Source organism: Sturnus vulgaris, chromosome 15, assembly GCF_052056855.1.
Source record: "Sturnus vulgaris isolate bStuVul1 chromosome 15, bStuVul1.hap1, whole genome shotgun sequence".
Classification (NCBI taxonomy): domain Eukaryota; kingdom Metazoa; phylum Chordata; class Aves; order Passeriformes; family Sturnidae; genus Sturnus; species Sturnus vulgaris.
The window spans coordinates 1,816,041-1,841,072 of NC_142257.1; the positions used below are offsets into that span (position 1 = coordinate 1,816,041).

Sequence of the window (25,032 nt, forward strand, 5' to 3'; positions counted from 1 at the left end):
TTAGTTTCAGGTGGCAGTTTTTGGTTGGACAGAAATCACAGTGCAGGTCACAGGTGTTTGGTCATTGGGTCAAAAGTATAAATAATATAGATGTTAGCTTTTAATTTGATAGTTAGGCTTTAAAAGACCTTGTAACCAGCTAAATTCACCCAACATTTTCTCACTTTTAGCTTGTTAGCTCCAAGTGCTGCAGAACTCTCTGTGCTATAGATAAGAATTAACAAACAAACTCAAAAATCTGCCTCGGTGCATTCAATCCCAACTCTGACTGAAGGCAGAAGAAAAAAATAAAGTTACCACTAATGCCCACCAGGCATGTGCAGCCCCTCCCTCTGGCGAAAAAGAAGAGTGGGAAGAGCAGGACTTTCCATTCTTTATTTGTCAGAACCGTTTGTTCAGTGACAAGGACAGAGCCGGGTCCCTCCCCGTGGTGCTGCAGTGCACACAGAGCTCCCCAAGCCCGGCTCCCCCAGTGCTCCCTGCAGCTCCAGCCCGTGGATGTGACCTCCAGGCAGGACAGAGCACAGTTCCCCATTCCCCACATGATCCCAGTACATCTCCACAGGGAATTCTGGAGCATCCCCACCGCTGGAGCTTAGGCTGGGCTTTGCTGAGCTGGACTTGGCTGTGCACTTGTCCCTGCCGGGGTTTGCTCACAGAATCCCAGAATGGGTCGGGAGGGACACTAAAGGTCATTAAATTCCCACCCCAGCCATGGGCAGGGACACCTTCCACCATCTCAGGGTGCTCCAAGCCCTGTCCAACCTGGCCTTGGGCACTGCCAGGGATCCAGGGGCAGCCACAGCTTCTCTGGGAAATCCATTCCAGAGCCTCACCACTCTCCCAGGGAAGGATTTCTTCCTGATATTTTTGGGATATGACTGCTCAGTGCCAACACTGATCCATTTTGGATCCCTGACAGGCTCATCAATGACCAGGCTCGTCCTGTGCTGAGCCAGGCAAGGACAGGGAGGCTCTTGGAAGGGGAAGAGGAACCCCTGGTCAAGATGAACAGCAGGTGCTTGAGGAGCAGCACGAGGGGAAAAAAAAACCAAAAAAAAATTGGAATGAAATTTCCAGGAGAAAATGCAGGTGGGAAACTCCGGAGCCACCTCCCAGGGGACAGCACAATAACCCCGGGGCCAGGGAGCTTAAAACCAGATCCAGCAGTGACTGGAATCCATGGGACAAGCCTGAAGGGTCGCAGGCAGATGGATCTGGGCTGGAAAGCGATTGCAGCAAGTTCAGCCCCTCCTCTCCCTGAACCTGCTCTTGCACATCAGGGATTGGGGACAAAGAGAACTGCCACAACCCCGTGCATGTCCCCAACCTGCAAACAATCCCAAGGACAGAACAAAGGGCTGGAGCCAGCCAGGAATCTTCTAAGGAACGGGCATTGGTGGGAATATCCCCCTTCAGCAGGTTTGGACAAAGCCTTGGTGGGGGTCTTCAGAGGGAAGGGAGAACTCAGGGTGCCCTAGGGCCCCTGGGAGCTGTGCCAAGGGATCTCAGGGTGTCCTGAGAGCTGTGGGAGAGCAGCAGGGCACCTGAGAGCCCCCAGGTGAGCAACTCTCATGGTCCTGCAGGAAGAAAATCGGGATAGAGGGGCACTGCTGAGCTCCTGCAGCCTCTGTCCTTCCCAACAAAGCTCTGCCCAGTTTGCTCTTCATCCTTGGAACATCCACATTGCAGGGACAGCAGTTCAGCTCTCAGCTTTTCCCTCGTGGCCACAGAACCCTGGAATGGAAGGACCTGAAAGCTCATCCATTCCACCATCCCAGGCTGCTCAGAGCTCCACCCTTGGGCACTTCCAGGGATGGGACATCCTCTCCAGACCTTACAGAACCACAGCACGGTTCGGGTTGGAAGGAACCTTAAAAGGAACCACCAAGCCCAATTCCCTGCCCTCCTTCCCCAGGAGGCTGCTCCTGGCTTTTTGGGAGGTTGTCCCTGTGTCCCTGTGTCCTGTCCCCTCTGCTCAGTGTCCCCACACCGACCTCGGACACTGTTTGTGGGGAGGGGGGGTCTCCTTTAGCAGCTTCACATCAAGCAGCGAGAAAATAAATAAATAAATAGGATTGCACTTGAGGGAAAGGTTTTTTTGTTTTTTTTTTTTTGCAGCTGGAAGCCCGAGAGGGAAGGTCTGAGATGGGGCTCCCACCGTTCAGTACCAGTGACCACAGGGTTGGGCCAAGTCCAAGGTGCACATTTTTGATGCTTTTCAGCCAGTTTTTCCTGCTGTTTTCTGCCTGAGACCACAAGTCCTTCCATCTCTTTCTCCACCTAATGATTTTTTTCCACAATCCAAACATCAGGAGCTCAGCGTGCTCCTGCCCACAGCTGCAGGAGAGGGATGGATCTTCTCTCACGTTTTGAGCCTCAGGTGCAAAAATCTTGACTCCCAAGGGTGGCTGGTCCTGCTAAAATGTGAAAAAGGATTGCCAGGTCCCAGCTTTTCCCGAGGCTGAGGTCCAGGCAGGACAGTTGCAGATTTTTTTGGAGCAAGGAGTGACCAATTCCTGCCCTGTGCCAATCCCCCTGCTCCTTGGTGACAGCCAGGGCCCTCACAGGCTCTCCAGAGAAGAAGAGGTAGACAGAGAAGATGCCAGAAGGAGAAACAAGCACAGAAGGAATCAAAAAGGGATTTTCCATGCTCCTCTCTCTTGGTCTTGGACAGGTTCCTGTCCCACCTGGATCCCCATGGATCCTCACACCCAGGGGCTCCTGACCCGGCCCTGAGCCCTGGCTGTGCCTCTTCCAAACCAGCTGGACACCACACGTGTGCCTGGTGTTTCTTTTTTTTTTGGAAAGGGATTTTCCAAGGGGAAACACCCTTGGCACCTTTTCTCACTGTACATCCCCCTCCTTCAGTTCCTGTAGCTTCTTCCCAAGGCTCCCAGAGCCTCTCCTGGTCCCTTGGTTGTCCTTCCCCAGCTTCTCCTGGAGGTGCTGCATGGAGGGTGATGGGTTGGGACCTTTGCCAAGGCAATCACTTCTCACAGCATCCCCTGGACCAGGGAAGCCAGGCTGTGCTCCCACTCCATCTCTGCAGAGCCCTCACGAGCTCAGGGTGGTGAGGAACAGGACTTGGAATCATTCAGCTCTCCACCATTCCTGGGCATCCAGGGATCTCTGCAGGAAAAAAAAAAAAAAAAAAAAAAAAGAAAAAAGAGAAAAGAAAACAGCATTAATTTAGCACAGAGAGGTTGGGATAGAGGATGCCAAAGCCAGGAGAGAGATTAAACCTCTTCCCTTGATTGTGGAGATATCAGATGAATGACAAGTCAGATGAAAAAAAAAATGGGAAATTAATTCAGAGATAGAGAAAGGAACAAGTACAGAATATGCCAGTGTTTTTTATTTTCTGGAAGTGATATTTTTTAATAAGGACATGTAAAAGATTATCATCTGTGCGTGTAGGAGAAGAAAACAGCTTTAAAGCCAAAATGGATCTGCAGAGAGGAAAAAAAAAAACCCATATCTGTTCTTTGGGAACACAATGCCTCTCTCAGAAGAATTCTGGGTATCCAAACTGGAGTTGTATTTCTTGTGCAAATCAAGGATGAAGTTCCAACGTGACAGGGACGATTTGCTCCAGTGTCCCTTGCCAGCATCTCTTTAAAAAGATGATTTGCTCTCCATCTGCCCTGCAAAGTGTGTTTATCCCTCCTCCTTCCTTCCTTCCTTCCTTCCTTCCTTCCTTGCTCCTTTCTTCCCTCCCAGCCCGTGCCAGCGCCTCCCCACCCTCTCAGGGAAGAATTTCATCCCAATATCCCACCTCAACCTCCTCTCTCTCTCTCTCTCCATTTGAATCCATTCCCCCTTGTCCCGTCCCTACAATTCCTGAAGGAAAAACGGAAACCTTGCAGCTGATGAGCTCTTTGTGAAATAATTCCAGCAATAATTCCACAGGCAACATTGCCCCGTGGGACCAAGGAGCAGGAGTTTATGCAGGGTGGACGATCCACTCAGCTGTGAGGGATGGATGAGGAAAGCTGTGGCTTTGTGCACTGTGGAATGCTGAGCACGCTGGAGTTTTTCCAGAACAAATCTGGAAAATCAGAGTGAAGCTCCTCTGCCCTTTTCCATCAGCTGGGAGCCTCTTCTGCAGCAATCCTATAGATGGTGCTTGTCAGCTTCCAAGGAAACCCGAGCCTTTCCCAGAGCTCCCAGGGCAAAGCCACCCGTGGAGTTCAGGTGGGAAGGAAAAAGGGGATGCTCCAAAATAATTCAATTTCTGTGAAAAGGGGATGATCCAAAAGAATTCCATTTCTGTGAAAAGGGGATGCTCCAAAATAATTCTATTTTTTTTTTAAAGGGGATGCTCCAAAATAATTCAATTTCTGTGAAAAGGGGATGATCCAAAAGAATTCCATTTCTGTGTTCAGGAAATGGAGCCCCAGAGCTCAGCAAGGTTGTGTCTCCAGCTCTGCATCCCTCACCACTGGGGTTTAATTGCTGCTGCTGTAATTAGTGAGCTTTGCTCATTACAGTGGTGCTGCTCATCACCCCCATCCCTCCCAGCTCGGGGATTGAGATCCTGGTTTGGTTTTTCCCAGGAAAACAAAGGGAAAGTCGATGTTTCTGGATATTTTACCACAAGATTATCATAATAATGACTGTGTGGAGCTCCAAATCCAAGCCACACCGTCTGAGAGGAGACAGAAATCCAAAACCCTTTTCCTGGATGAGCTTCCCAGCCAATCTCCAGTTTCCACTGCAATAATCCCAGTCTGGTTTCCCTGCTGGCAAACTCGAGCATGAGCAGAATCATCCAGTGAGAACAAAACGGGTGGGGAAACTGGGACAATGTTCTGTCACCTCTCCCTGCACCTCCACGGGCACCTTCCAGCTGAGGAGGGACAGGGTGACACCTCCAGGTCACTGCCAGCTCCAGCCTGACCCCGTGTCCTGCTCAGTGTCACCTCCAGGTCACCCAGTGCTTCTCCTGGACCTTAAAAACCATCCACAAGTGACTGCAGCTCACCCTGGGCAACCCAAGCCACTCTGAGCCATGAAAAAAAAGTCACTTTTGAACAATTGGGTGTCTCCAGCAGAGGGGTTTAAATCACCCTGTGCCCAGTGGTATTTATGGGGCAAGGCTGGCACACCCTGAGGTGGCCACTGGGCTCTCCAGCTGCCCTAAAAGCAGCCACCAGAATTCCAGGCACTCCTTTGCAAAGTCTCTTTAGAGTTGTTTGGGAAGCCCTACAGCTTCAAGAGGAAATATCCACTTCATATCCATAGTTATTAATATTAATACTCAAGAGGGAATATCACAGGCTGCAGCCTGGGGAGGGGCCAGCACCTCTTTTACATTCTTTCACTTCCAATCCTTTAAAAAAAAAAGTGGGAAAACCTAAAGGAGCAAGTGAATAAGGATTAACACCCTGATTGCTGCCTTCAATGTCTTCTTGGGTCCCCTTAGAGGAGAAAAGTGCAGCCAGGAGCAGCATTCCCACCCCTGGCACCACTTCCAGGAGTTCCTGCACATTCTGGGAGCAGCTGAGATCTCCAGTCCCTCCATGGAAATCTGCCTGGTGTCCATCAGGGTATGAGGGCACCATTCTCCATCATCACCCCAACACGAGCCAAAGGCTGGGATTCATTCATTTATGTAGGATTCATCCCTGTGGGATTCATTCCTGTGGATTCATCCCTGTGGGATTCATCTCTATGGGACTCTCCTGGAATAGCATCAGGCAATGGGAATAATCACTTTACACAGGATTTATCCTTTCAGTCATGAATGACCCAGAGCTCTTTGAGGCCCAAACTGAAGCCACAACTCATTTCCATCCACTTAATTCCAGCAAAATCCACATTATTGCTCTGCCACGCTCTGCATCCCTGCCTTGCTGCTCAGTCCCAGGCCATGCTGAGCCCAAACTCCTTTGGGGTAAATCATCACATCAAGGAACTAAACTCTCCTTGGCAATTCCATCCCAGATTTATCCTCGTGTCACTGGGAGAGGATTTAGCCCTCCCTGATTTATTCCCCTGTAAAACCGAGGTGCAGGGGGAGCGGGGTTTGCAGCTTGTTCCGGGCTCTGATGGAAGACAGGGCTGCCCAAAGAGAGGCATAATCCCAAGAATTCTTATTTATGGGCTCAGAGTGTGAGGGAGGAGGGCTGGGAGATGGCAGCTCCAATAAACAGCACATCCCTTCTCCCAAACATCTGCCTCGTAAAAGCACAAAATCAGATGTTGTCCCGGAATGCTGCTGGCTGCTCCCAGTGACACGGACAGAGCACAGCTCTCCTGACCCCTTCCAACATTTCCTCTGCCCTGGGAGATGAATTCCTCAAGGTTCATAAGGCAAAGCTTAATTTTCAAAACAGAAGCTGGCTGAGGAAACCTCACAGCCTCTGGTGCTGCCTGCTCACCTGTGGGAATCCTGGGTTCAGCAGGATGGATCAGCCACATCCCACAAAGCACAGCCCTGTTAACAACTGGAATTCACTGCTTCACATTCCCTTCTTTTGGTTCAGGAGAGTCCTAGGAGAGGTGGAAGGCTGATGATGATGTTTTTGGTCATTAATCCTAATTAATCCCAGGCTCGAGGACAGCCCTTCCACAGGGTGAAGAGCTGATCAGAAAGTCAAAATTCCCTTTCCAGTCAATGGGAAGGGATTGCTGCAAACAGAGTCACTGCATGGGACATTTCCCATGGGGTCAAGGAGAGGGTGAAGAGGAAAAAAAAATCCCTGTGGGTTGTGTTAGTGCTTTGCACTAAGTGGTTTTGCAAATCAGCAGGAACAGTGGAGACAGGACACAGGGAATGGCTTCAAACTGAAAGGGAGAAGGGTTAGATGGGATATTGGGCAGGAATTGTTCCCTGGGAGGGTGGGCAGGGCTGGCACAGGGTGCCCAGAGCAGCTGTGGCTGCCCCTGGATCCCTGGCAGTGCCCAAGGCCAGGCTGGACATTGGGGCTTGGAGCAAACTGGGATGGTGGGAGGTGTCCCTGCCATGGCAGGGGGTGGAATGAGATTATTTTTAAGGTCCCTTCCATCCCAGACCATTGTGGGATTCTGTGATTCCCCCCTGTGGAAATCTCCACGGGAGCTGGATGTCCATGGAAATGCAGCTCCCTACAAGGCAGCTGAGCAGCTCCTCCCCGAGCAATCCAAGGATTCAGGGTGGAATGAGGGCACAGCAAGACAGAATTTCCTGCTCCAGCCCTCCAGGAACCAGGAAAATCTGCCAGCCTTGCCCTGCACAGTCTGCAGCTCAGCAGGGCTCTCACAACCCAGCCCAGCCTGGCACAGCTCCTCTCCAGACTCTCCCCCCTTTCCTTTCCTGCCTCTCCAACCTCTCCTTGGAAACTCCTGCTATTTTATCCTGTTTCTGCAACCTGTCATCCCCCATTTGCCAACAGCTCCTCCTGGAACATTTAAACAGCATCTGCTGCGAGTGCAAGGTGTGAGAGGAATCCTGGGGGCACAGCAACAGGAGAGGAGCCATCAGGTGCTTCTGCACAGCTCAGGGGAAAATTAAAAACTGTGAAATCCTGATAAGAAACCAAGGTGTAACACACAAAAAAACAGCCCAGAGTGTCCCAATCCCAGATTTAGTCTGGTTTATGATCACTTTTACCTAGGAAAATAAAATTTCCATCTCGTCCCTTCCAGTTTGCTGTGCCAAGCCTGGGCTTTTGATCCCAGGGACACAAATTCCCAGTTAGTTTTTAGCACATGTGCAGCTTTCCCCACGGGCCAGGCACCAAATCAACTCCACATCTCCACGTGCTGGCCGTGGTGTCAAACTTCTCTGAAGATCCAAGGGCTCTGTGCCCTGAACCCCCAGCTGAAGGATGTCCCAGCACTGGGATCTCACTCCAATCTGAGTGAAATCCCTGCCTCCTACACGGCTGCAGTTCCATTCCTAAACCCCAAACCTGGATTTTCATCTCCTTTGCTGAGAAATAATGTCCCCATCAAATGATGGCCTTGAAGGACTTCTTTTTTTTTTTTTTCCAGGCAGAAGATCATCCAAGTACCTCTGGAAAGCAGCCAGGATGGGAACAGCTGCAAAGCAACAGGCTTTCAAAAGCTCTGTTATCCCATTTCCTTCTCCTTCCCTTGTCCCAGCTTTTCTGAGGGATTTTTTGTTCTTTTATTCACTTTTGGGGAAGTGGAAGGACACTGTTTGTTTTGGGTCTTTTGGGTGTTTTTTAATCACTGAACAGATTGAATGTTGTTCCCAGCAGAGGGAGCAGAGATAGAATCATGGTGCTGGAAGGGACCTTAAAAAATCATCCAGTTCCACCCCTGCAATGGCAGGGACACATTCCATTATCCCAGAGTGCTCCAAGCCCCGTCCAACCTGGCCTTGGGCACTGCAAGGGATGGGACAGCCCTCCCAGGGAAGGATTTAATCCCAATATCCCACCTAAACCAATGCAGGCAATGCTTTCCCCTTGATTTGTGGCACTGTAATTTCCTTTTCTTGGTGTGATGCCAGCAGAGTATAGACTTGTCCTAAGCCTGGCTTACACCCAATTTCCTCTGCAGATATTCCAACTAACACAGGCTTAAACCCAAGCCAAACAAGTTAACAATGAGCAGAACAACCTTCTCCCTATAGGAACAACAGATTCCCTCCTCCAGCTGCCTCTGGGCTCCTCACAAAGATCTGGGATGGAATTCTCAATTCTGCACCTGCCTTTGGGCTCCTCACAAAGATCTGGGATGGAATTCTCAATTCTGCACCTGCCTTTGGGCTCCTCACAAAGATCTGGGATGGAATTCTCAATTCTGCACCTGCCTCTGGGCTCCTCACAAAGATCTGGGATGGAATTTTGAATTCTCTCCTCCAAAACAACCTGGAGGAGTGCAAGCAGCAATTCCTGCACTCGTGGTTGAATCACTGGATTTTGGAGGATGCTGCTCCTGAGGAGCTTTGTGGATCTTCCATCCCATTAAATCAGTGACAGAGATCACTGGCTGTCAGAATCCAGATCAGAAATACACAGTTACAAGGGGCAGGGAGAGGGACAGAGCCCCAGCTGGCCTCTTGTGCATCACACCCCCATTTAATGTTTCCAAAGCCACTCCACAGTTCAATCTCCTTCCCAAAATCACCTCCAGCAATCGCTCACTCAGCAGTAGCTGCTACTCCGTGACAGCAAATCCTGATTTTTATTTTTTTTTCCCCCTGATCCTTCTCACCCACATCAAAGGGTGGAGCACAGGAGTTGTGCCAAGACCTGGCAAACCCTCCCAGGGCTCACAGGGCTAAACCTGTGTGGAAAAAGCTCCAGCACTGTGGTTGGGTCCACACCAAGCTTTGTTTCCCTGCTCAAAGCCCAGCGAGGTGCTGATGGTATCACAGGCAGACACAACACAGCCCTGCAGAGGTTCTGCAGCTCAGCCAGCACCCAGGGCAGGGCCGGGCACCCTTGGGTGGAGCTGGCATCACACCTGGGTAAACACAACCTGTTTTCCCAGAGCCCAGCTCCCAGCTCAGCCCATGGGACTCTCCTGCTCTGCTCCATTCTGAGCAAATGGTTGGCACCTGCCAGGGAGATATAAAAAGATTTCCCTGCGGGGTGGAGCTCTGCTGAGCTCATGGTTTCAGTCACGGTGACCTGCTGCTCTTAATGGATGCAGCTTTTCCTCCTTGCCCTTGGCAGCAGAAATTCTGCAGGTCGGGGTTGCCCTTATCCACCTTTCCCAGGGGAAATCCCATTTGCACAGCCAGCAGTGAGCCCAGCCTGACTCCAGAGATGGGCTGGGAACGAGACACACACTCCTCACAGAGGGAAAAATCCAGGAATGTGCAGAAATGGCAAGGGCAGGATGCTAAGGCGGACACAAGGTTTTCATTTTGGTCTCTTATTTGCTGTAATTTCCCTCCTGTTTAGGAAGGCTGAGAAGCCCAGCTGTGACTTGAAAGCCCATTTGAAAATGAGTGGTCCCCAGACTTGTGCAGGAATGAGAGGAGTGTTCAAGGAACTCATCTACAGCCCTCTGGGGGTCTGATATGGAAGATTTTTAGGTGTATTTTAGCCCTCTGGGGGTCTGATATGGAAGATTTTTAGGTGTATTTTAGCCCTCTGGGGGTCTGATATGGAAGATTTTCAGGTGTATTTTAGCCCTCTGAGGGCCTGATATGGAAGATTTTCAGGTGTATTTTATTTTATATCAGCTTCATAATTATGACAGCCCTGAAATCTGAGAGACCCCAGCTTTTTCCAGAGCTGGGTGACATTGTCTGGTTCCTGCACAGCTGCAAAGGCAGGAGGACAGAGCAGGGCTCAGAGTCACATGAAGTGGCCAATAAAAACCTGTGCTGTGAGATGACAGAGTGATTTCTGTGCACAGAAATCCATGAGGGGTGTGGGAATTGCAGCTGAGCTTTCCATAAAGGACTAGAAGCCAAACTTTAAGGAATTCCATGTAAGGAAGATGAAAGAAGGAGCGGGTGGGAATTTATTCAGCTCCACGCATTTATCCACCTCCATTATTCTCACCTCCAAAACCAGTCCAGCAGCTCTTTAATCCCTCAGCAGCTCATCTCGAAATTGTCTCTATTATTAACAACAAAGTGCTGCTTATTCCCATCACCATCCTTTGAAGGAGCCGTGGATGGGGTGAGGATTCCCGGGGAGAAGCAGGGCAAGGGCAGGAGACACAAATTTAGGAAGTGACAGCTTGGACACCCCTTCCTTCTGCAAAGACACAGCCTGAAAAAAATTCCAGGCGGGATAAACCATCCCTGTGTCTGCACCAGAGATTCCGAAATCCTCAAGTTTCTCTTATTAATTGTAACAAAAAAAAAAAAAAAAAAAAAGAATTGGAACTCCTGGCTAAACCCACGGGGGATTTCTTTCCACGTGCAAAGCCCGAGTTCGGAGCTGGCCGGGCTGTCCCTATAATTAACATTTGTACAGAAATTGCCATTATCAGCCCACGACTCCTCGGGCCCCATTTGCATGGATGCAATCACCTCTCGCTTCTCCACTCGCCCGAGAAATGAATTCACCCCGGGATGAATCACACCAGAGGGGAGGGGGAAAGGAAGAAATTCACTGCAGACACAACCTGCGGCTGCAGGGAGAGAATTTATCAGGTATTTATGGTTAATGGAACAAGCTTGCAGGGGATGCAGTCGCTTTTAGGTTAGGATTACTCAACACTATATTAAAAAAAAAAAAAAACAACAAAAAAACACAGAAAATGGTTTTCTACCGGTGCAGCTGGGGTGCAGCTCTGAGCTCACGGGTGTGACCTGGAGGATGTGTGGCAGTTGTGTCACAGTGGCAAGGGAACAGAAGGGCTCCGTGCTCAGGGAGCTCCTGTGCTGGGCTGGGGCTCCGAGTCTGCTCAGGAAGCTGAGGATGGGCAACGTGTGACAAATGGGGAGCATGTCCCCAAAGGGCTGGGCACGGCCAGCAGGGACAGTGCCCAGGCAGGGGCAGGTCCTGGCAGGGGCAGTGGCAGTGGCAGGGGCAGAGGCAGGTCCTGGCAGGTGGCAGGGGCAGGTGGCACCAGGCTGTGCTGTGAGTCACCAGGGCACAGACTGGTTTCTAATCTGGGCCCTGCTGTTTGTCACCACGGGGCAGGGTGACACCTTCACGCTGCATTTCTGTCTCCCTGCCACTCCTCAAGCCCCTCGTGCCAAAGGCTGGGACGGGACCGAGGTCTTGAGGAATTCCACACAAAGCCTGGAGGAACATTTTGGCCTTTCCAAGTCCCGTGTGTGGCAGTAACAGCACAATCCCTGCCCAGGGACTGCATAACCCAGGCAGGAGCTTCCCAGGGGTGGCTGTGGCCACTGGACAGACACCTCCATGCTCCAAGGGCTCCCTGCACAGCAGGACACCTCCTGTCCACGTTTGGACCATGGTTTGTGTCCCCAACACAGCCACGTCCCCACCCCATGGGGTGCCACCTTCCCATGGGAAGTTTGGAATTCCCTGGGGCACAGAGAGCTGTGGGTCCCTGCACTCATCCTCTGGGGCTGCCCATGGATCAATAACCTCAGCAAAGTGACAATGACAGTGGGGTTGGTGTTCCCATGGGGCACACAAGGCCACAGCCCTGGCCACTGCAGGGTGGACACACCAGCAGAGGTGACAACGCTGACCTGTCCCTTCCAAACAAACCACAGCTCCTGGCTGGCATGGTGGAGACATCAGGATGACAAATAAAGAGCAAATCAAGACCAGCAAAACTCCTGAGAGCAACGTTGATGCCAAAACCCAGCAGCATCCCAGGTACCCAACCCCTTCCCATGGCCCTTCCACTGGCAAAACCCCATTTCCCCTTAAATTCAGAAAACCCAATTTCACCTTCAACTGAGTAAACCCCATTTCCCCTTCCACTGGGAAAACCCAATTTCACCTTCAACTGGGAAAACTCCATTTCCCCTTCCTCTGGGAAAACCCAAGTTCATATTCCACTGGGAAAACTCCATTTCCCCTTCCACTCGGAAAACCCTATTTCCCCTTCCCCTCTTCTGGCTGGCAAAGTGGTGAAGGGTTGAGCTGGATTCTCTGAGAGGTCCTTCCCAAGCTCAGTGGTTCTGTGATTCCCCATCCCCAGCTCGCCCGGGGCAGGCAGGGGACAGGACGGCTGTCCTGGTTTGTCTCCATACCTGTCACACACTCACTCCAAAGGCATCCCCGGCTCCAGAATGACAGGAACGCCTGCCCCACGCCCCAGCCATGCCTTGGCAGGCAGCAGAGCAGCTCTGAGAAGGAAGCAAAGCTGCTGCTCATGCCAGAGGCAACCATGGTGTCCACAAAGCTCCGGGAGCAGACAGGGGAATGGGAAATGTGGGAGGGCAGAGGCACCAGCCAGGCTGCCTGCAGGGAAACACAGATCCTGAGCTGGAACACAGATCCTGAGCTGGATCACAGATCCTGAGCTGGAACACAGATCTGAACTGAAACACAGATCCTGCACTGGCAGCTCCTGCACAGAAATGCAGATCCTGAACTGGCAGAGCCTGCACTGGAACTCAGATCCTGCACAGAAATGTAGATCCTGCACTGAAATGCAGATCCTGCTCTCAGGCATTTCCCAGCCCTGCTTCCTCTCCTGCAATCCATTCCTTCCTTTTCCAGGGGATCCAGCCTCTTGAGTTTCCTGCTGGTGCTTCAGTTTTTTTCCCTCCTAGGACTGATTTCTCATCTTTATTGTTTCTCCATCATTTTGCACTCTCCTTGGGCTATGTTTTACTTTGCCTCTCTTATTTGGTTGCCTCCATCTTTCCATTTAACAATTCTCCATAGATTACTTCTCTTCCCATCACCACTCTATGCTGGATTTATGATTTATGGATTTATTTTCATGGCAGAGCTGATGGGAGCCTCCTTAGACTTCTGCAAACCTGTCCTAAAAGAGTTGTCCAGTTTTATCATTATCTTTCCCCTCCCAAATTTTGAATGCTAAGGGGAATTATGAGGCAATTTAAGGAAACATCCCTGAATCCACTCTGAGTTTATTGATTTGTAAATCATACAGAAAGGAAAATTCCCAAAGCTGGGCCACTTAATTGTGGCAAACTGAAATCCCACAGCTTTGGAAACCAGAGGGTTTCCAGCCCAGCCTGAGACCAAAGCTGAGCAGCTGCAATGCCAGGACCCCATCCTGGGATCCTCTGAGGTCCAGGGGGACATTCCAGGCTGGTAGGAATTGTTCATCCTGAACATCTGCAGAGCCCCATGCTTCCCTTCAAACCAACCTTCAAATCATTTCCTCCATCCTCAATTAATTCTGTCTCTCCTGGCCACCATTTCTGTCTGTCCTGGCCACCATTTCTGTCTGTCCTGGCCAACACCCCCAAGTCCTCACCCCCAGCTCTGCACAGTGACTTTTCCTTTTGGGATCAGCACACTCTCATCACTTCCCACCAGAAGTGAAGGAAGGGGCTGGAGCAGCCTGCCCCTGTCCCTGTCCCTGTCCCTGTCCCTGTCCCTGTCCCTGTCCCTGCCTCCTCCTGGCTGTGTCACCACCTCCAGTGTGGCACCAGGGAGATGCCACTGTCCCTTCCAGCCTGGCAAATGTCAGCAGGAGGGGCTGGGGCTGCAGGGGAACAGCCTGTCCATCCATGCCCTGCTGCCAGGGGTGTCCATGCAGGGCTGGGTGACTCTCCTGGAGCACTGTCCCTGCTATAAATAGGATTCCTGAGGATCCCCTTTTAAGAAGGGGCTCTCTGTGCAGCAGGGAGCCCCAGAGGGAAGCACAGTCAGCTCTAAATGAGCTCTGCAGATCATTCCAAAACCATTCCAGAAGTGAGGAACGGCTTCTCGTGAGTCACAAACCTTCTCTCCGTGCTTTGCTTTCCCTTTTCCTCGCCCTCTGCAGTTCCCCTTTGCCTCGTGCCGTGCCAAAGGGATTTTTTTTATTTTTTTTTTTTTTTGTCTGCAAAGCTGCTGGTGCATCTCTGAAGCCCAGCTCTCTAAAGGAGGTCACAAACGTGTCCCGTGTCAAGGCAGAACCTCAGAGCAGGATTTGGGTTCTGCTGGGGTTCATCTCAGGCTTATCTCGGCATAGTTGTCTCAAACAAGGCTGGCTGCAGCTATGACGCTTTTCCTCTCAAAAACCACCAGCAGTAACAGCTTCCGATTCTGGTGGGACAGAGCTCAGCTGTCACAGGGCTGGGACAGAGGGGTGACAGCCTGATCGAGCCTTTCCCAGGCAGGAGAAGGAGGAAACCTCTGAGCAGTGAGAGCAGAGAACAGACCCAGCTCCCCCACCCTGCTCCCCTACAGATATTTTGGGGCTGCCACCAGCTCTGCTGCTTCCTCTCACCACCAGCCACCAGAAAATACACACAGAGACTTTTGATTTCAAGGCCAGGCAGCAAGAAACTTATTTAGGTCTCCAGTTTTTCTCAGAAAGAAACGCCACACATTCCCACTCACGTGTCCAATACACTTTCAGGCTTTGGAATCCTGTAAGCCAAGGGATATTTTGCACTATTTTGTTTCTGAAGTCTTCGAGGCTGCCTCACAATTTGCTGTCCCATGAGACCTCCATCCAGTGAGGATGTCATGTCCTGACAGACACCATTTAATCTGATTCCTGTATGGCTTTGGGGGGATGATAAGAAATGTTTTCAGCAGCGTGGCTCTTGCTTCAGCTGCAAAATATCAAGATGAAGCTGTTCCCACCCAGGGATGAACAAGCATTTCCTTCAGCCAGGGACCAAAAAAAAGAAAGAAAAAAAAAAGATTAAGGAGAGGTTTTTCACACTCACATACACTTAAGAGGAAAAAATATTTACATGAGGGAAAAAGGACTTGGCAGGGCCTCCCCAGAGGCCATTTGCTGTTTATGCATTTCTCAGGCCCAGGCTGAGCTGCAGAGCCTGAACCTCCCTGAGCCATGGGATTGTTTTTAGGGCTGGGAGATGCTCCTGTGCCCGTGGAATTGTGAGCCCTCGGGCTCTGCCAGTGGCCACTGTGGTTCCCTGAGACCTTTCCTTTGGAATTCCTGGAGGATCAGAGCCAGGAGGGGCTGCTGGGATCCTCAGGGGGAATAAGGACTGGCTCTGAGCACCTAAGACATTTCCAGCAGAAATATTCCCTGCTAGGAATGCCCTGTTTTAACAGGAATAGGAAAGGTGGGTGGCAGCTGCTGCTCCCCCACAGATGCTGAAGTTCTGACTGATTTTTTCTTCCTGCAGTCAGTGATGGCTGGAGCTCTCCATCCCTTGAAAGCACAAATTATTATAATTTTGGGCATCTGATTTTTGGAAGTGCCTGGTGCAATCTCTCCCTGTCTGAGCTGCACAACGAGTCCCTGCTGGGTTTTTTTGGAAAGGAGAAGCCTCAAAACGTGTCAGGCACGGTGTGCTCTGCTGCCAAGGCTCCACCGTGGGCTGAAGTGGCACAAGGGACACAAAATCCTCGTCACTGCAACATGCTGGGCTGGCATCCTGCTCTGGATGATCTTTCCTCACCCCCACCTGAAGCAAGAGGGACATCAGGACAGCAGGTGACACAGGACATGGCAGGAATTTGGGCAGCCAGGAGTGTCCCACACCGTGCTGCTGCCACCACATCCCTGCAGGACTCGTCCCCTTCTTCCAGCCCAAACTCCAAACTCCCAGAGCTGGGGAAGCTGCAGCTCCCTGCCAGCCCCAGGGGATGCTGGCACTGGGATCAAACCCTCCCAGTGATGCCTTGGGTTTGGACTTTTGTATTGTTCAGAATCTCTGCTGCTTGGTGTGTAACTCTGGAACTTCATGTTGGGTATTAGTGAGTTCTCCAGAAAAAACAATTCCTTTTCAGCTGGAGAATCAAAGACAACTGGGACCCAAAAATCAGAAACAACAGCGAGGGAAAGGGGGCAAGGCAGGGGGTGAGACTTCACAGCCTGGGGCTGTGGGTGGATCATTGACCCCAATATGAACCAAAACTTATAAAAGTGTAAAAACTCGTGACCAGGATCCATCTGGGATTTGATTTGGGTGCAGCCCCAGCCAGGCTCTTGCACTGCCCAAGGTGAATCCTTTCAGTAAATTCCTATTTTATTCCTTTTGCTCTGTTCCAGCTCAGCCTTTCCAGGAAACAGCTCTGGTGACCACAAAGGGACATCAAGGCATCGTTTCCCCCCCAGCTGCTGGAATTGCTGCCCAAGGAGCACAGGAGCCATCCCCTGGTGCTCAAACACAGAAGCAGGTGAGATTTTAAACCCCTCTCTGCAGATCCTGAGGGGAGAGGGGAAAAACCAGAGAGTGCTGAGCACCCAGAACTCACTGCCAGGGCTCAAAGCACCAGATAAATTAAGGAAATTATTGTCCACACTGTGTTTCCTCCCTGCTCCTTCAGGTGTTGGTTTTCTTTAATGAGCCCTGAAGGATGGGGAAAATATGGGAGAAATGGCTTTAAGCAAGGACACTTGACTACAGCATAAATACCATAAATCCTCTTTATTTAAACACGTCAGTCAATAGGACCTGCAATAAATACTCTGAATTTTGAACATACAGATCTTCATCTCTGTATTTATCTGGCACAGCAAACCCTTCACATTTCCTTGTTTGTGTACAGCTATATATGGATCATGGATATATACACACATATATATATCTATATATGCACTTGTGCAAAAATGGCCTTACCAAGGACAGGAAACAAGTGAATATTTCCTAATCCACCCTCCCTGGCACTGGCAATATTGCACAGAAATTCAGCTGGATGCTCCTGCCACGGGGAAAATGGGAAAACTGAAACTGCACGGGTGGAGAAGCAGCTAATCCACTTTTTTTTTTTTCCCCCATGATGGAGAAAGTTTAAAAAAAATCTCACTGCCCCCTTAAATACTGTGCTTAATTCAGCAATTCCAACTGGCAGATCCAGGGGGATGAGGGTTGTGTGTCTTACAACACTCCAGGAGGAACAATCTCCATCCAAGCTGTGGAAATTCCAGTTTCCAGGTCTGTCTGGAGCCAGGGTGTGACCCTAAATCCCCAACAGAGCTGGCAGGGCTTGGTTTGTGCCAGGCAAACACGAGGGGATGGTGGGGAGAGGCTGCTCCACAGGCTCTGCTGTAGGAACAGCATCTCCCAGGAGCCAGTGCTGGTGGAATATTCCTGCCCTGCTCTGGAATAAGACAAAAAACACCTCCAGAAATGTTGTTGATGAGGGTGAAGCCAAGTGCCAGCATCCTCAGAGCATCCTGTGTGCTCACTGCAGAACGAGATCCAGGACATCAGTGCTCGTGTTTGCTTCCAGAGGAGCTCCAATAAAAGTGTAACAAGGGGGAGGATGCTGGGGCTGGTCAGCTGAAGTCTCAGAGAGCCAAGAGAAGACTGGAAGAGATTTTTCCTCAAGGAGGAGATGCCAAGGTGGCCACAGAGCAGAGAAACCAAGAAAAGTGTGAGAATAGCAAGGAAAGGAACCCTCACCTTGAAAAATAGTGATCTCAGGAGCCTGGAGTGGCCGTGCCTGTGTGCTGAGAACAGCCAGGCCAGCTCTTCACAGGAGCCTGAACCTGCAGAGCAGCTCCCAGTGCAGAGTTACCAAACACTGGGGTCAGCCAAGGGGCTGCCCCAGGGCTGGCACCTCTGCCCAGGCAACCGTGGAGGGGAACACAGGGTGGGAACACTGACAAGAACAGCAGAACCTTTCCCAAATCCCCCTTCCCATCCCCACAGCCCAGGGACACCACCAGGCACAGCCTGGCCAGGAAAGCTCAGCTCCCCTGCAGCTTTTTAGGGTGACACTTTGACAGAGAGCAGAGAAGGGAACAGGCAAGGCCACCCTCCCTCCTGCCAGAGGAATGAACTCATAAAACCATCTCCATGGGAAATGGGCTCATCACCCAGGGAAATAAACACCAGGGCTGGCAAAGGGAGGGACACAGCCTCAGTCTGTGGGGTTTGAGACTCGTGGCAGCAGGAGATGGAATTAAAGGGGCAGGAGCAGCCTGTGCCCGTGTGCTGGGGGCTGGCAGCACAGAGAGTTTTGTCTGGAATTCAAGGGAAAAAAAAAGAGAGTCTAGGACCTTTAGAAAAAGGGGCAGGAAATTCAGGACAACAAGGATGTCAGGGGATGCAGGGAGAAAAGTTAGAGGGAGCAAAGCCCAGCTGGAATTTAATCTGGCTGCTGCCAGAAAAGAGATTTTAAAATGCTCCTAGAAATACATCAGCAAAAAAAGGACAGCTAAGGAAAATCTCCATCCTTGACTGGGGAAACACAAAGGATGAGGGAGAGGCTGAGGTACTCAAAGACTCTTGGTCTCAGTTTTTAACAGTAAAACCAGTTGTCCTCCAGGTATTCCCTGAGCTGAAAAACAGAGACCTGGATGACAGAGACAGGATGATCACTCAATGGATGAGGAAAAGGCTGTGGATGATGAACTTTAATTAAGCTTTGACATCGTTTCCCACAGCATTCTCCTGGAGAAACTGAATTCCTTTAACTTGGATGGGTCCATTCTTCACTGGGATAAACCTGACTGGGTTAAAAGCCCAGAAAGTGGGAATGGGATAAATCCAGCTCAGCCACCAGTGGTGTCCCAGGGCTCAGTTCTGGGGCCAGGCTCGTTTAATACCTTCATCAGTGATCTGGATGAGGGGACTGAGTACATCCTCATTAAGAAGACACTAAATTGGAGGGTAGGACAGCTCTGCAGAGGGATCTGGATCAATGGGAATGCTGGACTTGACCTTCAAAGCCTTTTCCAGCCTAAAAGGGTCTGTGATTCTACACCAGAAAGGCAAGAGAGGCTGGGAGGTGAAGTGGAGGCTGCCCTTGTAGTAAATAAACCCTGAAATCAGCTCTGCAAAGCCCAGCAGCTCTGAGGGGACACAGCTCACACACCCCTCTCCTTCCCACTCCTAATCCCTGCCCCCTTTTCAAACATTTGGGGGCATTTAGGACCTGAAATCTCTGCCCTGCCTCAGGTGAACCCAGGGGTGGGGTCCAGTCCCACAGGTGAGGCTGGGGCAGGCACAGCCCTGAAAGCCCAGGACAGAACAAGATAAACCTGTGGGCAATGCTGGGCTGCAGGAACTGCTGAACAATTTGGGATATGAGGCACTTTGGGGACTGCCAGTCCTAACAAGGAACTCAAGCCACACTTCCATTTGTTTTAGTCTGCTCTGTTTGCAGGAAGAATTGAACATTTTTAAATTTAATTTTAATTTTTTTTTAAATTTAAAATCTAAATTTTAAAATTTTAATTTGAAATTTTAGCATTTCCCTCAAATGAAGTCACCACCCTGAGTTCTATCAGATGTGTTTAACCCGAGCCAACTCTGCCAGTGTAAAATCCTAAAATCCAACTTAAACAGCGACTCCTGACTTCAATACTCCATTTTTTTATGTTTCTATAAAAGTTTTTAATATTAAATATTTTAACAGGACAAAGCTTTTTTTTTTCCAATATGGAAAGGTTTGGCTTTGGTGGTGCCACAATATTTTTTCCTCCACTATTTCTCTCTTTTAATTCCAGCTGCCCCCAGAGCTGCACAGTTTATATTTCACCAGTTTTACTACTGTTACCTTAGAGGAAAGAAATGAGCTCTTCAACACCCAGACTCCACTGCAAGCTTGAGCTTTCCTGACAGTGCCAAGGTCATTTGTCCAGTGCAAAGAGCCCAAAATTCCCTGTCCCTTCCCCATCCACGTGCTCTGGAAGCTGGAGTGATTCTGCAAATAATCATCTTGCTCATCTCTCCACTTTGGCTACCCACAGCCACAATATTTGAAGTGGGAAGAGGAAGCCAAAAAAAAAAAAAAAAAAAGAGAACAATTATTTGGACAACAAATCCCGTTCCACTGAAATGCAAATAATTAATCACAGTGAAAATACAAACCACAACAGAGATGTAGATGTGGGAATTCTCTGTGCCAGAGGGTCCTGCCTCAAACTGGTGAGAACTGGAATGTTTTGGGGGCTGGCCTGAGCCCCCCTCACTGTGGGACACCTCATCCTGGGCACGGCAGGATGGGAGTGACTGCCAGGAGTGAAAATGCAGGAGGTGGAAGCGCAGGAGAGATCGATCCCTGCAATCAGGAGGATCATTCTCATTTCCCCTGGATGCTGTTCAATAATCACAGCCTGCACGGAGCTGAATTGTGTCTGCAGCCCCAGAGTGAGTATCTGCACCGAGTGAGTACCTACACTGTGTTCATACACTGTGTGTGTTCCTACACTGTTCCTACATTGTGCTCCTACACTGAGTGTGTTCACACACTGAGTGTGTTCCTATACCAAGTGTGCAACTACGAGTGTGTTTCTACAATGTTCCTACACTGAGTTTGTTCCTACACTCAGTGTGCTCCTATACTCAGCGTGTTCCTACACCGAGTGTGCACCTACAATGAGTGTGCACCTACAGTGTTCCTACACCGTGTTCCTACACTCAGTGTGCTCCTATACCGAGTGTGCACCTACACCGAGTGTGCTCCTACACTGTGTTCCTACACCAACCCCACACACTCCACAGCCTCTCACCTGTCGCTGTTTGCCCCTGGCTGCCAGCCCCGCTCCTGCCCTGCTGTCCCCCGCTGTCCCCTGCCCTGCATTAACTCCTGTTAATGTTTACCTGCGCTGCTGTCCCGCGGCCACTCACGCCACAAAGTGTCACCGTGTCACCACACCCGTCCTGTGCCGCACATTCCCGGCACCTGGGGCACTGCTGGCACCCCTGCCAGGGCAGCAGGTGAGGGCACAGGGCGAGGGGAGGGCTGGCAGCCACATCCCCTGGCCGGGCTGGGGATGCACAGGGGACAGGAGGAGCCGAGTCGGGGACAGGCTTAGAGGAGGAGAGGGCTCTTAGAGCTGCTCTCCCTCCCAGTGCCTTTCTCAAGCAGCATCAGAACCACTTTGAGAAATGAAAAAATGAGCAATTGGAGCTCCCAGAGTCCTGGCTTTTACCCGGAGGGTGTGACAGCTCGATGAGTTTGTCCCCACACCTTGCAGCAGCAATGACACCCTGCCCATCCGGGAGGATTCCCCTCCAGCCCTGGCGGCACCAGCGAGTCCTGAGAGCAACCAAGGGCGCACGGGCACTGCCAGGGGGTGTCGGTAACCAAAAACCCCGCTCCACCCCCATGGCAGCTCCGGCTCCCCCGGGACGCGGCACGGCACTGCCCCAAAGCCCCTTTGCATCGGGACTGAAATGGTCACTCGCCACCCACCCAGGGCTCCCGGGCACCCAGCGACCTCCACACCCCCAAAGTGACCACGGTGCGACCCGACACGGCCACCAACACCCCCATGGTGCGGGGCGAGTGCGTGGAAATGCGGGGGCTCCGCACACCCCCGAGCATCCCCCGAGCATCCCCCGGGCATCCCCCGGGACACCACGGCCCCCGCAGCACCGAGAGGTCCCGGGAGCCGCTTTTCCTGCACCTTTCCAGAGTATTCCTGGAAGAACCCCGCACTTGCGAACCCTCCCAGCTGCAGGTCCAGTGTGTCACACCGGGGTGCGCCCCCAGCCCAAATCCCAGCTCCCCTCCAGCCAGGAACTGTCCTGTCTGTCCTGTCCTGTCCTGTCTGTCCTGTCCCGCAGCCCACCCTGCTCGGGGACACCTGGCAGAGCCTGGCACAAGGGGCAAACCCCTCTGCACACCCACCCTAAGCGAGCCGCAGCCGTCCCGCGGTGGGAGCGGCGCTTCCAAGGTGCCACGGAAAATCCAAATCCTCCTCCCCTCGCAGCTCCCCGGGCTCGCTGTCATCTGAGCCTTGCAGTTAAACAAACCGAGCTCTTTACGAGCTTTGGTTTGGACGCGAAGCGCTGGGCTGTGATTGTCACCCGACTTCCCAGCGCCACATTCCTGAGTCCCACAGTCACAGGCTCACATTCTCGGCGAACGCTCTGTTTATCTCTATTATTATTTTTTTTTTCCCCCTGCAGAAAGTCCCGTAGCACTTGGCAAAACAAAACCCCACAGAGCATTCGCAATTTTTGGGCGGTGATCAAACTGTCCCAGAGCCTGCCCCGCCGAGCTGCGCTGCCTGCATCCCTTCCCCGCCGCTTTGTCGCAGATCAAATTTAGGATTTTTGCCATGACCGCTAAGTGCCCTGAGCTGGACAATCCTGTCACCCCCGCCCCAAGTGCCCTCCTGGCCTGGAGGGCTCCCACAGCCACCAGTGGGGTTGTGTGAAGGGTGCAAGGGGGGGTCCAGCCCCGCTCCCAGCAAGGTCATGAGCTGCTTCAGTCCCAGGTCAGTTCAATCCCTGCCACGGCCAAAAAATCCCTCCAGGGACGAGCATTCTGCACAGCCCCGCATCCCCCGCCCCTCTATGGGACCCCCGGCTCGCACCCCAAACCAGCCCCCCTGCCCTGCCAGGGGCCAGCCCCGCTCTGCAGAGTTTAATTCCTGCAGCAATTCGGTTTTAGGCGCTGTCTAAAAAAGAACCACTCTTGTTATTAAAGGAGGTTGATTTTCCTTGGGAAGGCTCCTCCGTGCCACCCCCACGAACCACTCCGGATCCCCCAGCACCCTCCCCGCCGGGCACAGTACCTTTGCCGTGCAAAAAGTCCTGGGGGCGAGGGAAGGAGCCCTCCTCGCAGAGCAGCTCGCAGGTTTTATCCCCGGCCAGGGGGTAGCCGTTGTCCTCCTCGTTGTAGTCGCTCCTGCCGTTGCTGTTGGAGTAGCCATTGGCATACATCTTCAGGGCGGACCTGCGCAGGCACAGCAGCTCCTGGAAGGCGTACCTGAAGTCGGGGCTCCGGCAGTAGATCAGGGGGTTGAAGGCAGAGTTGACGTAGCCCAGCCAGTTCAGCAGGATGTACACGTACTTGGGAATGATGTTGTCCTGGATGACGTGCACGACGTTGACGATGAAGAAGGGCAGCCAGCACAGTGTGAAGGTGCCCATGATGATGCCCAGGGTTTTGAGGGCTTTGTGCTCTTTCAAGAAGAACTTGGAGGAGCGGCGGTGCCCGGCTCCCCCTTTCTGCTCCTGCTCCTTGTTCTGGGTGTGAAACCTCCCCTCGCTCCTGTCTATCTTCTGCAGCTGCTTCTTGGCCACCTGGAAGACCCTGGCGTACACGAAGACCATGACGACGAGGGGCACGTAGAAGGAGATGATGGAGGAGGCGATGGCGTAGGCTTGGTTGGTGAAGAAGTCGCAGCACATCTCGTTCTCGTAGCAGCGGATGGCATCCTCGTGGTCTGCCCTGTACCAGTGCATCTGGATGGGCAGGAAGGAGGTGAGCCCCGACACCACCCACACCACCAGGATGACCACCCGCGCCTTGCCCTTGGTCAGCAGGCTCTGGTACTTGAAAGGCGAGGTGATGGCGAAGTACCGGTCCACGGCGATGACACACAGGGTCTCGATGCTGGCCGTGACGCACAGCACGTCCACAGAGGTCCAGAACTCGCACCAAAAGTTCCCGAACGTCCACATCTCCATGATGATGTGGCAAGCGCCGAAGGGCACCACGGCCAGCCCCATGACCAGGTCGGCACAGGCCAGCGAGGTGATGAAGTAGTTGGTGACAGTCTGCAGGCGCTGGAAGCGGGCGATGGCCGTGATGACCAGCACGTTGCCGAAGACGATGGCCAGCACGATCAGGGACATCAGGATGCCCATGCCCACCACCCACACGTCCCGCGACACCGTGGGGTCGGCGGCGCTCTGGTTGGCGCTGGCGTTGCCTCCGGGCAGCTCCGTCCCCGCCGCGGCCATGGCCCGGCGACAGCCCCGGGGCGGCGGGGAGGGCTCGGGGCTGAGCTCGGGGCTGAGCTCAGGCTTCGCCGCTCCTGGAGCCGCTCATACGGGACAGGTGCGGGGCAGGTGCGGGGCAGCTCCGCTGGGGCACCGGGCACCGCTCTGCTCCTGTCCCGTCCCGTCCCGGCCGTGTCCCAGCCCGTGTCCCAGCCCGTTAGGCGCCGCGGAGCTTTTTAAGTGACAGCAGCCCGTGACATCAGCCCGGCACAGCCAATGGCAGCCGGCACCGCACCCCGAGCCCCCCCGCACCCCGCGGCCACCCCCGCCTGCCCCACGCGTGTCCCCGCCCCGCTCTCCGCATCCCCGCCGTGTCCCCGCACTCCCCGTGTGCTCCCCTCCGTGCTCACGGTGTCACCCTGTGCCTTCTGTCCTAAGCGCCACACGGGTGTCACAAATGTCACAAACGTCACAAATGTCACAAATGTCACAAATGTCACAACTGTCCCCGCGCTCCCTGCCCCACGCGTGTCCCCGCCCCGCTCTCCGCATCCCCGCCGTGTCCCCGCACTCCCCGTGTGCTCCCCTCCGTGCTCACGGTGTCACCCTGTGCCTTCTGTCCTAAGCGCCACACGGGTGTCACAAATGTCACAAACGTCACAAATGTCACAAATGTCACAAATGTCACAACTGTCCCCGCGCTCCCTGCCCCACGCGTGTCCCCGCCCCGCTCTCCGCGTCCCCGCCGTGTCCCCGCACTCCCCGTGTGCTCCCCTCCGTGCTCACGGTGTCACCCTCTGCCTTCTGCCCGCAGCGCCACACGGGTGTCACAAATGTCACAAACGTCACAAATGTCCCCGCGCTGCCTGCCCCGAGGTGTCCCCACCTCACCCGTGTCCCCGGGTGTCACCAGGACACGCAGCATCCGGGAAATCCCGCGG

At 52.5% G+C, this 25,032-nt stretch overlaps 1 protein-coding gene across 1 annotated transcript; it reads right to left on the reverse strand.

The window, feature by feature from the left end:
* Positions 1 to 355: 355 nt before the first annotated feature.
* ADRB2 (adrenoceptor beta 2) lies at positions 356 to 24,127 on the reverse strand. The gene is made up of 2 exons (XM_014891210.2): positions 22,939 to 24,127; positions 356 to 3,132 (listed from the first exon to the last, which is right to left on the reverse strand). The coding sequence occupies exons 1-2, from the start codon at positions 24,110 to 24,112 to the stop codon at positions 3,098 to 3,100; spliced, it is 1,209 nt and encodes a 402-aa protein (XP_014746696.1). The 5' UTR covers positions 24,113 to 24,127; the 3' UTR covers positions 356 to 3,097.
* Between the last annotated feature and the right edge of the window lie 905 nt (positions 24,128 to 25,032).

Coding starts and splice junctions, on each gene's coding strand:
- ADRB2 (XM_014891210.2), bottom strand. CDS start 24,112: ATGGCCGCGGCGGGGACGGAGCTGCCCGGAGGCAACGCCAGCGCCAAC. Junction 3,133..22,938: donor GGACTTTTTGCACGGCAAAG/GTACTGTGCCCG, acceptor TTTTTCCTGCAG/AGATCCCTGGATGCCCAGGA.